The sequence below is a fragment of the Pipistrellus hanaki genome, assembly GCF_964339955.1.
Source record: "Pipistrellus hanaki genome assembly, chromosome: 1".
Lineage (NCBI taxonomy): Eukaryota > Metazoa > Chordata > Mammalia > Chiroptera > Vespertilionidae > Pipistrellus > Pipistrellus hanaki.
Genome location: NC_140503.1, coordinates 104496805 through 104510870, shown reverse-complemented (window position 1 = coordinate 104510870; position 14066 = coordinate 104496805). Strand labels below are relative to the sequence as shown.

Here is a 14066-nt window from a genome sequence, read left to right as displayed (position 1 = left end):
TCTGAATCCAAGAATACTGTACCCAGCAAGGCTATCAATCAAAATTGAAGGTGTAATCCGGAGCTTCACAGACAAAAAAAAACTAAAGGAATTTATCTCCACCAAACCAGCAATGCAAGAAATGCTAAATGGTCTACTGTAAAAATAAAGAAATAGGAAGCGAAGAAGAAACACAGAAGTATAGAATAAAAATGGCATCAAATGAGTACCTATCAATAATATCTTTAAATGTAAATAGATTAAATGCTCCAATCAAAAGACATAGGGTAACAGATTGGATAAGAAAACAAGACCCATATATCTGTTGTCTACAAGAAACCCACTTCAGGAAAAAAAGACACACACAGACTGAGGGTGAAGGGATGGAAAAAGGTTTTCCAGGCGAATGGAAATGAAAAAAAGACTGGGGTAACAATACTTATATCTGACAAATTAGATCTCAGAGTGAAGGACATAACAAGAGATAATGAAGGCCACGGCCTGCAATCCAACAAGAAGAAATAACCCTGGTAAATATATATGCATCCAATACGGGAGCACCCAAATACATTAAAAAAAAAACTGCTGGAGGATATTAAGGGAGAGATTAATAGCAATACAATCATAGTAGGAGATTTTAATACCCCATTGTCACCCTTGGACAAATCATCTAAACAAAAAATCAGCAAAGAAATGTCAATCCTAAATGACTCACTATAACTGATGGAATTAATTGACATCTTCAGAACATTCCACACCAAAGTCACAGAATATACATTCTTCTCAAGTGCACATGGGGCATTCTCAAAGATAGATCACATTTTGGGACATAGGCAAAGTCTCTTCAAGTTCAAGAACATAGAAATCATATCAAGCATCATCTCAGATCATAATGGCATAAAACTGGAAATTAACTACAATAAAAATAATCCAAAGAAATCAAACACATGGAGACTAAACAGCATGTTATTAAACAAGGACTGGGTTACCAGAGAAATCAAGGAAGAAATTAAAAATATCCTGGAAACCAATGACCATGAAAACACAACAATCCAAAATCTATGGGACACAGTAAAAGCAGTTTTGAGAGGGAAGTTAATATCCCTACAAGCCTATTACCAAAAAACAAGAAAAAATGGTAACAAATTATCTAACTCTACAACTCAAAGAGTTAGAAAAAGAGGAACAAGAAAAGCCCAGTGTAAGCACAAGGAAGGAAATAAAAAAATCAGAGCAGATGAATGACATAGAGACCAAAGAAACAATACATAAGATCAATAAAACCAAGAGCTGGTTCTTTAAAAGGATAAACAACATAGATGAACCTCTAGCCAGACTAACCAAGAAACAAAGAGAGAGGACTCAAATAAACAAAATCGGAAACAAAAGACGTGAAATAACAACAGACCCCACCAAAATACAAAGGACTGTTACAAAATACTATGAACAACTCTATTTCAACAAACTGGACAACCTGGAGGAAATGGACATATTCCTAGAAAAATACAAACTTCCAAAACTCAATCAGGAAGAATCTAAAAATCTCAATAGACCAGTGACTTTGGAAGAAATTGAAACAGTCATCAAAAAGTTCCAGCAAACAAAAAGCCCAGGGCCAGATGGCTTCACAGGAGAGTTTTACCAAACATTCAAGGAAGAACTAAAACCTATCCTCCTCAGACTATTCCAAAAAATTCAAGAGGAAAGAACATTTCCAAACTCCTTCTATGAAGCCAGCATCACCCTAATACCAACACCAGATAAAGACAACTCAATGAAAGAGAATTACAGGCCAATATCCCTCATGAACATAGATGCCAAAATCCTCAACAAATTTCTAAAAAATCGGCTCCAGCAGAACATCACAAAGATCATACACCACAACCAAGTAGGATTTATTCCAGGAATGCAAGGATGGTACAATATCCGCAAATCAATAAACATGATACATCACATAAACAAAATGAAAGATAAAAATCATATAGTCATGTAATTGATGCAGAAAAAGCATTTGATAAAATCCAACACCCTTTCCTGATAAAAACTCCCAACAAGGTGGGAGTACAAGGATCATACCTCAACATAATAAAAGCTATATATGATAAACCCACAGCCAACATCACAATCAATGGGCAAAAACTAACACCATTCCCTCTAAGAACTGGAACAAGACAGGGATGCCCACTATCACCATTTCTATTTCACATAGTACTGAATATACTAGCCAATGCAATTAGACAGGAAGAGGATATAAAAGACATCCAAATTGGAAAAGAAGAAGTAAAATTATCCTTATTTGCAGATGACATGATATTGTACATAAAAAAAACAAAAGACTCCATCAAAAAACTAATAAATTTAATAAATGAGTTCGGCAAGGTAGCAAGATACAAAATTAACACCAAGAAATCTATGCCATTTCTACACACCAACAGTGAACTTACGGAAATGGAGACTAAAAAGGCAATTTACAATCGCACCAAAAAAATTAAGATACCTAGGAGTAAACTTAACTAAGGAAGTGAAAGACCTATACGCAGAAAACCATATGACACTGAAAAAAGAGATAGAGGAAGGTGTAAACAGATGGAAGAACATACCATGTTCATGGGTTGGTAGAATCAACATCATCAAAATGTGCATATTTTCCAAAGCCATTTATAGGTTCAATGCACTCCCCATTAAAATACCAATGGCATATTTCACTGACCTAGAAAGAACTTTCCAAAATTTCATCTGGAACAAAAAAATACCCCGAATAGCCACAGCATTCCTGAGAAAGAAGAGTAAAGTAGGAGAGATCTCAATACCAGACTTCAAGCTGTATTACAAAGCCACTGTTCTCAAAACAGCCTGATACTGGCACAAGAACAGGCATACAGATCAGTGAAATTGAATAGATATCAATCCAAATGGAATCCAGATATCAATCCAAACCACTATGTTCAATTAATATTTGACAAAGGAGGCACGAACATACAATGGAGTCAAGACAGTCTCTTCAATAAATGGTGTTGGGAAAATTAAACAGATACATGCAAAAGAATGAAACTAGATCACCAACTTACACCATACACAAAAATAAACTCAAAATGGATACAGGACTTAAACATCAGACAGGAAACCATAAAAATACTAAAAGCATCCACAGACAGCAAAATCTCAGACGTATGCCAAAAGAACTTCTTCACTGATACTGCCCCTAGGGCAATGGAAGCTAAAGAGAAAATAAACAGATGGGACTACATAAAAATAAAAAGCTTTTTTACAGCAAAAGAAACCATCAATAAAACAAGAAAGCCCACTGTATGGGAGAACATATTTGCAAATGGTATCACTGATAAAGGCTTAATCTCCAACATCTACATACAGCTTATACAACTTAATAAAAGGAAGATAAATGATCCCATTAAAAAATGGGCAATGGATCTAAATAGAATCTTTTCAAAAGAAGACAGAAGCAAGTCCAAGAGGCACATGAAAACATGCTCAAAGACACTAATTATCTGAGAGATGCAAATCAAAACAACAATGCGGTACCATCTCACACCTGTCAGAATGGCTATCATCAACAAATCAGCAAAGGACAAGTTTCGGCGAGGATGCGGGAGAAAAAGGAACCCTGGTGCACTGCTGGTGGGAATGCAGACTGGTGCAACCACTCTGGAGAACAATATGGAGTTTCCTTAAAAAACTGAAAATGGAGCTTCCGTTTGACCCAGTAATCCCACTCCTAGGAATATATCTTAAGAAACTAGAAACACCAATCAAAAAGGATATATGCACCCCTATGTTCATAGCAACACAATCTACAATAGCTAGAATTTGGAAACAGCCTAGGTGCCATTCAGCAGATGATTGGATCAAAAAACTATGGTACATCTACACAATGGAATACTATGCTGCCATGAAAATGAAGGAAATCTTATCATTTTCAGCAACCTGGATGGAATTGGAGAACATTATGCTGAGTGAAATAAGCCAGTCAATGAAAGAAAAACACCACATGATATCACTCATTTATGGATAATAAGGAGCACTATAAACTGATGAACAAAATGATAGCTACAGACACAGTAAAGCAACAAACAGACTGTCAAATTACAGCAGGGAGAGTAGGGAGATATGGGGGAAAAAAGACATCAACCGAAGGACTTGTATGCATGCATATAAGCACAACCAATGGACAAAAAACTCTGGGGAGGGAGAGCATGTATCAGAGCAGGGGGTGGAGGGGAGATTGGTAAGGTATGTGCCCATATAATACCTTAATTTAAAAAATAAGAAAAAAATAAAAAAACCATATATATTCTCCTGTTTAAAAAAGAAAGAAAGAAAGAAAGAAAGAAAGAAAGAAAGAAAGAAAGAAAGAAAGAAAGAAAGAAGGAAGGAAAGAAAGAAAGAAGGAAGGAAAGAAAGGAAGGAATATAAAGCAGGAGGCATCACATATCTTAGATAAAAATATTGCAACTATCACACTCTTCCTGATTTTAAATGATATTATAAAGCTATAGTAATCAAAACAGTACAATGCTGCAATTTACAATAACTAAGTTCTGGAAACAGCCCAGGTGCCCATCAGTAGATGAATGGATAAAAAAGATGTGGTATATTTATACCATGGAAAACTAGGCAGCAGTAAAAAAAGAAGAATCTCTTACCCTTTGAGACAGCATGGAGATACCTGGAGAGTATCATGCTAAGTGAAAGAAGTCAATCAGAGAAAGACAAGTATCACATGACTACATTTTTATGTGTAATCTAAGTAACAAAATAAATGGATGAATGGAATGGATCCAGAGACATGGAAGCATGGAAAAGAGTGTGGAATCTTGGAGGGAAAGTGGGGGAGGTAATCAACCAAAGATCTTATAACATAAATACATAAACCATGGACACAGATAGTAGGGTGGTGAAGGGCTCAGGCAGGGAGTGGGGGCAGGCGAGAGGGGGTCAATGGGGAATAAAGGGGGACATATATAATACTTTCAACAATAAAGATAAATTTATTTAAAAATAAATAAATAAAGTGCGGTATATCCATACAGTGAAATACTACCTTATCAAAAGTAATAAATTATAGGCACACATAACACGGATGAATCCCAAAATAATCATATTGAATAAGAAAAGTCAAACATAAAGGAGTACATAGTTAATTATATAGTAAAATTACATTTATATGAAACTGTAGAAAATACAAACTAATCTACAGTAACACAAACCACATATGTGGTTGCCTGCAGATTAGTGGACTAGAAAGGGTGTGAGAGAGGTATTATAAAGAGATATGACAAAACTTTAAGGATAATAGGTATGTTCTGTATCTTAACTATGGTGGTGGTTTAATAGGTATATACATGTGTCAAAATTTATCAAACTATACACTTTAAATATGTGAAGTTCACTATCTCAATTATACCTAGCAAAATCTCTTTAATAAGCAATACCACCTTTTCCTTTCAGCTCTAAAACAAAAACAGTATATTTTCTTTCTTTTCCACCCTTGATAGTACTACTCTCAAAACATTACAGAACTAAAAAAAAAAATTACCCCATATTTTCTGCATTTTCCAAAGTGAGCACTTAGAATTTCAATGCTAGGCACAGATGTTAAGGTTGCCAAGACACAAATATATTGACAAGAATATTTTCCCCAACCACCTACTTCCATAACCCTATTACTAACAGAAGTTTTGCCACTGCTATTTCCCTTTACAAGGGGATAAATATGTTCCAATTATATCTTTATTTTGCATCATTATGACCCAAAGACACTCTTAGAAAAAATATTGCCAATATCTCACAACCTGCTTTTTTTGCTGTCCCATCTTCCAGTTTTCCTTGGTAAGTTATGACATCCATACTTCTATTTAGTTTCATTTCATTTTCTCACATCTACCAGATTTTTATCTTTAATTTTTTAAAGACACGTTTAAGAGTAAGAAAAGCATTTCTACACACCTCAAGAACTGGTCCGGCTCCAAGAATAATTTGTTCCACTCCACTGGCAAATCCTTTCTGACTGAGAGCAGTAAGGTGGTGAATAAGAAAGTTTGTGCTTTGAGTCTTCCCAGAACCACTCTCTCCCGAAATCACAATGCACTGATTCTTTTTGCGCTGAAGCATGGTATGATAAGCTACATCAGCCACAGCATAAATGTGGGGTTCAAGTTTTCCCAACTGGTGGTTATCATACATTTTTACATATTTGGGATTATAAATAGGAAGAAACTTGAATGGATTAATAACTATTAGAATACTGCCAACATAGGTATAAATTTTTTCATGCTTAAAGCGATTTCGTAGGTTTTCTAAGAGAGTTTTCTCATTCAAATCAGGTAAGCTACATAAATCATCAAAGTCCTTCTGTTGAGGCTGTGGAAGAAAACCCCGTTCCATCATCCTGCGACGCTCTTCTGTTACCCGTAGCCATGACTGAAGACTACCATAATGGATTGATCCATCAAGGTTTTTTTCTCTCAAAAGAAAGCGGTAGTCCTCTCCACTTAGGCGATTTTCCAGAGCCATTCGAGGCCACAACATCATTCGTTGAACTGGACAGTCTGTTGGATTGAGTATCCATTCTTCTCCACCAAATTCCTTTACCTCTGCTAGAACATAACATTTTGTTTTGTCAAGATGAAGCCTGTTTATAAGAGAGTCAATCACCTCAGCAGCTGTGGAGTTTTTTCTGGCAGGAATTGGACAGTAGATTGTCCCTTCTGAAATTGTCCCAGGATATATATGTAAAGTATGTTCATTATCCTCAAAGAGTCGTCTTCCTCCATCATTTATATTCATATTGAATCCTGTCCCATCAGCATGAATAGTACATGTTCAAGACTGTGAAAACCATTTTCGTGTCAAAAGAACTGTAACATAAAAGATGTGAAACATTTAGAAGTCATATTACATAATCATTGCTTTCTGATGCTCAAGAAAGAAAGGCTTAACAATCATGTTGATTACATTTTTAGAACATAAAACCCTAACTCTTAGTATGGAAAGTCTTTTTTTTTTTTTTTTTTTTTTTTTTTTAATCTAATTGGTTTGTCCAGCCCATGTGGCTCAGTGGTTGAGTGTCATCCATCTATGAACCAAAAAGTCACGGTTCAATTCCCAGTCAAAGCACATGCCCAGGTTACAGGAGCAATCCCCAGTGCTGAGTGAGCAATAAGCAGCTAATCAATAATTCTCTCTCATCATTGATGTTTCTAACTCTTTCTCCCTCTCCCTTTCTTTCTGATAACAATTTTAAAAATTGATTCATGAATTGGGCAGCATTCCATCTAGAACTAGAAAGGTGATCAGGAGGAACAATCTTGAAAATGATCTCATTGAGATCACATAATATTATATTTTATTGTCTAAATGAAGACTCTTTCTAAGGCAGCAACTTGCCAAAAATTGTTTCAATGTTTTATTACATTAATAAATCAAAATCCAAGGAATACAAAATAAAAAATATTTTGTCTTTTTCTATCTCAAATGTTTGTAAGGTACCCAAGATTGGAATTAGGTCCTTTCTTCATATCTGAGGAGCCTCTCTGAATCACACAAATCTTAATCACCCTGCACTGAAAAGCTCTTATGAATAAAGCAAAAACAAGAAAAAAAAAATGCCATTGATGGAGCAAATTTTTGTGAAATAGAAAACAATAAGATGAGATTGGAAAGTAAACTATTTTAATTTAATTAATAATTAGATTTTTAAAACCTGCTAAAGAATAGATATATTTAAGAACGTCTATACTCTTGAGAAGGGGGCAACAAAAAGATCATGCCCTTGCCCTGGCTGGTGTTGGTCATTGGTTAGAGAGTGAGTTAGCTCACACACAAAAGGGACATTGGTTCAATTCCCAGTCAAGGGCACATACCTGGTTGGGACACATGAGGGAGGCAACCAATCGATGTGCCTCTTTCATTTCCATGTTTTTCTTTCTCTCCCCCCAGTTGTCCATCTCTGGGCCTATCTTAATTACTATAGCTCTTTAAGTTTTGATATCTGAAAAGCATATCACTTCTATTTGTTCTTCTTTAAAGTTACTTTTACTATTTACTCTGCCATAAGAATTTTAAGAGCCACATATCAACTAATATAAAATCACCTTTTGGCAGTTTGATACTGTATTGATACTATAGATTAATATTGGGGAAAAACTAGCATCCTATTGACTTCCCATTCATGAATACTATGTTACTTTTTAAAATTGTACTATTTTTCAATTCTAAGGTCTCTGTCATTTTTATATCCACCTGATCTTTTCTCTCCCTCTTTAAATTTCATAATTGTTTTCATTTAAGGGATATTAATTGTTCACTTATCTCCTTGAAAGTCCTAAATATATAATTTTATATCTTCCAAATTAAAACTTTAATGTCATCCACTGTAAACTGCTCTTCTGATGATTGATTTTATTTTGTATCTTTCTCAGCATTAGATGGTTTAATTTGTTTGAGAATTTGGCTTTATAGTCACATTTTTTAATACAAGATTTCTTTTGGTCGTCCATACATGTACTGAGAACCCACTATTTACTACTTTTTAAAAACATAACCACAATACCACTAATTGCACCTTTAAAATTAACAATTTTCTAAATTTGTTTAAATATTTTTAATTGTTTTTGAGAGAGAGAGAAAGGGAGATGGAAAGAGAGAAACATCGATTGGCTACCTCCTGCACACCCCCTACTAGGGATCAAACCTGCAACCCAGGCACGTGCCCTGACTGAGAATCGAATCTGTGACCTCTTTGTGCACGGGACCACACTCAACAAATTGAGCAAAACCAGCCAGACTAAAAGTTAAGTTTTTAATATTACTATTTTTTACTTCACCATTGTTCAATTTTCCCATTTACCTCATAAATATTTTTCTTATAATCTATTCAAATCAGGAGAGTTTTCCTGAAGTAACAGTATGGACATGCTATGACCTGGCATGTTCCTAGTTGTAAAGCTATGTTTGCATTCTCCTGAATCTCTATGTATATGGCTTCGTATAAACTGTGGCCTCCGGCACCAGTCAAAAGCAAAGCTACTTCTTCCAATCAAGCAAGCTCTACATTGCACAACCAGGATATGCACTGTAAAACTGTAGTCTGATTTCTAAAGGTATACAATATGAAACTAACCTCAGATTTATCTCTTTCAACAGAGGAACCATACCTATCCTGGCCCATGGTTTCCAACAATGAAACCAACTGTAATAACTCTTCCCCATTTACAACAAAGAAGCCAAACCTCTAGGCTCCCAGCCATAGAATCACTCACTGCTTTGTGTTCTATTCCCTTTCTGAAACATAAAAATGTTTTTCTTTTTTTGAGCCCCACTTACTAGTAAGTCCATTTGATTTTCTCTTCTTATTGCTTTATCAATCACTGCTTTGTGTTGTTGTGTGTTTTTTTTGTTTTGTTTTGTTTTGTGTGGTTTTGTGTTTTGTTTTGTTTTTTGTTTGTTTTTTTTTGGGGGGGGAGGGGGGTTGGGGTAAGGGTTGTCTCAAAATATCATCACAAATACATCTTGACAGCAAGCCATGAGCGTTTATCAGAATCATCTGGGAAACATTTTTAAAATATACATTTCTAAGACCAATGTTTCTGAGGTTGGGAAATCTTGGCAATTCTCTTGTTGCTGGTCCAGAGTATAGCATTTAGGAATCAATGGTCTGCATTTCCACTCTCCTCTCTCTTACCACTCTTCCCACATAGCAAGTTACTGTCAATGCTCTTTGAAAATGTCACCAATTACCATAATGTTGCCTAATCCAAAAGCCTCTTCTCAATTCTCATCCTAAAGTGGCCATCTTATTCTTGAAATTGCAATCACATGACAATTATTTTTCTTGCAATATTCTAATAGGCTTATACTTTCTGATTCACTCTTACAACTCCTTTTCCTCACTTTAAAAATAAAAATATTCTCTCAGTTTCTGGTCTCAACTCAGTGCTCTTTACCTGCATAATTTAACCTAATTCTTTAAACTAGAGACCTGGAGCATGAAATTCGTGACTCAGGAGAGTCCCTCAGCCAGGCCTGCACCCTCTTGCAGTCTAGGAGCACAGCCATAGTGCTGCCACAGAGGTGCCCCGCTGCACAAGCCAGCCATGAGCCTGGCTTCTGGCTGAGTGGCACTCCCCGTGGGAACACATTGACCACCAGGGGGCACCTCCTGCCTTGAGCATCCGGCCCCTGCTGCTCAGTGTGAGTCACAGTGATCGGTCATCCTGCCGTCCAGTTGATTTGCATATTAGCCTTTTATTATATAAGACTAGACACCTGGTGTACGAAATTCATACACTGGAGGGGGTCCCTCAGCCAAGCCTGCCCCCTCTCACAGTCCAGGAGCCCTGAGGAAATGTTCTACTAATGGCTGCCACAGTCTGGCCTCCCTCTGCAGGAGGTGACAGGACTGATCAGTGGAATATGCCACCCATATCACCCCCCTGCTGCTGCCACTGCCAGCTACCGCAGCCACCAAGGTGTCTTCATCAAGATGGACTCCAGTCCCTTACCATGAAAAAAATGACAATTTTCTTATTTTCAAGATGTCTTTTTTATAGGATATGGCATTTTTTTCTTTGAAGATATTTTTCCATTGACTTTTAGAGAGCATGGAAGAGAGAGGAAAAGACAGAGAGAAACATCAATGCGAGAGGAACACTTTGATTGATTGCCTCCTGCATAGCCCTGACCTGGGACCCAGCCAGGGAGGAGCCTGAAACCTAGGTACATGTCCTTGATCAGAATCGAACCCAGGGAGTAACCAAGATGGCAGCATAAGGTAAACATCTAAATGCAGCCTAACATGACAATTTTAAAATTACAATTAGAAAACAGAGCAAACATTGCCCTGAACCACCAGAAGGCTGGCTGAGTGGAAGCTCTACCATCTAGTAAGGGAAGAGAAAGGACGCTGAGCCTCAGGAGCTGTGGAGGTGTGGAGATCTGTGCACATGGAAAAGGCGGCCGCTGAATATGCTACTGCCTTACTTGTGGAGTGTGCAGAGAGGGCAGGCAGCTAACACGTGGCTAGCTTTATTGTTCGGGAGGAAAACAAAACCTCCCTATTGCACTGATAGCCAGCTCCAGTCTGAAAGAAATTGGACTGTCAAGCAGTGGGCAAAACTCTCTCAGAGGTGCTCATGGCCAGCAGGCATTACTGCGGGACTCAGGAACAGGACCCTCTTAGGGCGGGGCTGATGGGAAACCAAAGCTTGTCTACGCCACCCCGAGACTTTGGCCCATCCAAGCAGAGCACAGAAGCCCTCCCAGTAGCTAGCTTTCTCGTTCGGGAGAAAGAAAAATTCTCCCAACTGCACTGATAGCCAGCTCTGGACCGGGTAGAAACTGACGGTCAGGGAGCAGGCAAAACTCAAGAACAGCCTTCTCCCAAATGGTGCGCTATGGATGTGCTCCTGGGCTGCAAGATGGTGCAGGCCTGGCTGAGGGACTCTCCTGAGTGTAAGACTCAGCAAATAGGACCCTCTTAAGGCAGGGATGACAGGAAACCAAAGATTGTCTGTGCCACTCTGAGATTCTGCCCCATCCAAGCTGAGCACAGAAGCCCTCCTAGCTGAGACACTGCTGATCCTCACAAACAATTGGCTTGGAGATCAACTCTCCCCAGTGATACCAACAACAAATAAGGCTTAACAACAAGACTGCACACACAGCCCACAAAGGGCTGCACCAAGACTGTACACCTCAGGTAACTGGGAAGACTGAGCTACTGGGCCCTGCTAGGACACCTAGCACACGAAACTACTCCATCAAATAAGGAAAGCAGCTAAAATGCAGAGAAGAGGCAGGACACAAAGAAATGAAATGGAGGAAAGCAAAAGAATGGACATTGAGTTCAAAACCACAGTTATAAGGTTTTTCAAGAATTTCCTAGAAAAAGCTGACAAAATAAATGAGACCTTTGAGGACATAAAAAGGGATCAACTAGAAATAAAGCATACACTGACTGAAATAAAAAATATTATACAGAGTACTAAAAACAGACTGGAAGATCACAAGAATCAAGTCAAAGATTTGGAACACAAAGAGCCAGAGGACACTCCCCCGCAGAAGCAAGAAGAGAAAAGAATCCAGAAAGTTGAAGATAGTGTAAGAAACCTCTGGGACAACTTCAAGCGAACCAACATCAGAATTATAGGGTCCCAGAAGAAGAGAGCAAGAGAAAATATATTGGAAGAAATAGTGACAGAAAACTTCCCCCACCTGGTGAAAGAAATAGACTTACAAGTCCATGAAGCGCACAGAACCCCAAACAAAAGGAATCCAAAGAGGACCACACCAAGACCCATAATAATTAAAATGCCAAGAGCAAAAGACAAGGAGAGAATATTAAAAGCAGCAAGAAAAAAGCAGGTAGTTACCTATAAAGGAGCACCCATACTATTGTCAGCTGATTTCTCAACAGAAACCATGCAGGCCAGATGGGAATGGCAAGAAATTTTCAAAGTGATGAATAGCAAGAACCTACAACCAAGATTACTTTACCCAGCAAAGTTATCACTCAGAATCGAAGGCCAGAAAAAGAGATTCACAAGTAAAAAAAAGCTAAAGGAGTTCATCACCGCCAAACCAGAATTATATGAAATGCTGAAAAGTATTCTTTAAGAAGAGGAAGAAGATAAAGATTAAAATTATGAACAACAAATTTGTAACTATCAACAAGTGAATCTAAAAACCAAGGGAATTAAAAAATCTGATGAACAGTATTAACTGGTGAATACCCTGTTTCCCCAAAAATAAGACAGTGTATTATTTAATTTTTGCTCCCAAAGATGCGCTAGGTCTTATTTTCAGAGGATGTCTTATTTTTCCATGAAGAAGAATACGGTACACATTTATTGTTAAATGAAAATAAAGGAAATTTATTACCTGTATATGGTACGGTAGTATGGTAGTTGTCAACACAAACCAAACTGTGAATCCTACAGTATCAAGAATTTACTCATTTATTCAATGACAATCATGTCATCTTCTGGAACATCATCATAACAATCCAATTCCTGAATTTCCTGTGACTCCATTTCTTTCAGAATCAGTGGACCAAATCTCTCATGTTTAGCCTAGGGGGGCCTTATTTTCGGGGGATGCCTTATATTTCACTCGGAAGGAAATCTGTTAGTAGGTCTTATTTTCGAAGGATGTCTTATTTCTGGGGAAACACGATATAGAAGAATCAGAAGTATAGAAAGGGAGTGGACTGACGATTTTCAGCGAAAGGGGGGTTGGGGGTGTGGGAAGAAAATGAACAAAAATTATACACATATGGATGAGGACAGTGGGGGGTGGGGAAAGAGCAGAGAGTGGGGTAGGAACCTGGTGAAGGGGAGCAATGGAGGGAAAAAAGAGGAACAATTGTAATAATCTGAACAATAAAGATTTATTTTTTTAACAAAGAAAAATAAAGAAATATACTTCTTAAAAAAAAAAAAATCGAACCTGGACCCTGTGGTCCTCAGGCCAAGGCTCTATCCACTGAGCCAAACCAGCTAGGGTAGGATATGATATTTCTTAGCCCCTCCAGCAGCGGACCTTCATTTTTTCCTCCAGGAATGAAGTGGAAAAACCCTAGATCACCTTCTTGGATTCTCATTACCCAAGTTACCAAGAACACTGCAAGTGGCATAGAGGGAGCTTAGGCAATGAGCAGTCAGAAAAGGTATTTCCTCTGCAGCTCACACACAGAGGCGGGACTGCTGGTGTGCCGTCGTGTGTCTGCTCAGGGCCTGCTCCAGCAGTGCCGCAGCAGCTGGAGCAGGACCGTGTGTGTGTGTCCACTTCAGGCCTGCACCAACTGTGGCTTGCCTGACCACACATGCAGGACCCTCCCACCTATCTGCACATACAACCTCATCCTGAGCCAGTTGTGACTGTTACACTGTCCTGGCTAATTTGCATATTTTATGCCCTAATATATATATATGCACACACAGTTGCCTATTATTTATGGATTTTTGTGCTACAACGGCAGAACTGGTGGTGAAAAGTGGATTTACTATAAGACTCCCAAATGCACAAAATTATGGGTTGAACAAGGTCAACCATCAACATTGACTGCAAGG

The 14066-nt window shown here is 38.0% G+C and overlaps 1 protein-coding gene across 13 annotated transcripts in view; it reads right to left on the bottom strand.

The window, feature by feature from the left end:
- Positions 1–14066, bottom strand: part of MYO9A (myosin IXA) — a 410239-nt gene that overhangs the window by 326770 nt on the left and 69403 nt on the right. For 12 of the 13 annotated variants that reach the window (XM_084897620.1, XM_084897626.1, XM_084897629.1 and 9 more), the window contains exon 2: positions 5944–6854. The exons of the other annotated variant lie outside the window; for it this stretch is intronic. In XM_084897620.1, the coding sequence (XP_084753746.1) occupies positions 5944–6783 (840 nt within the window). In that variant the 5' untranslated portion in view covers positions 6784–6854. The remainder of the gene's footprint in view (positions 1–5943; positions 6855–14066) is intronic. 13 annotated transcript variants of the gene reach the window in all.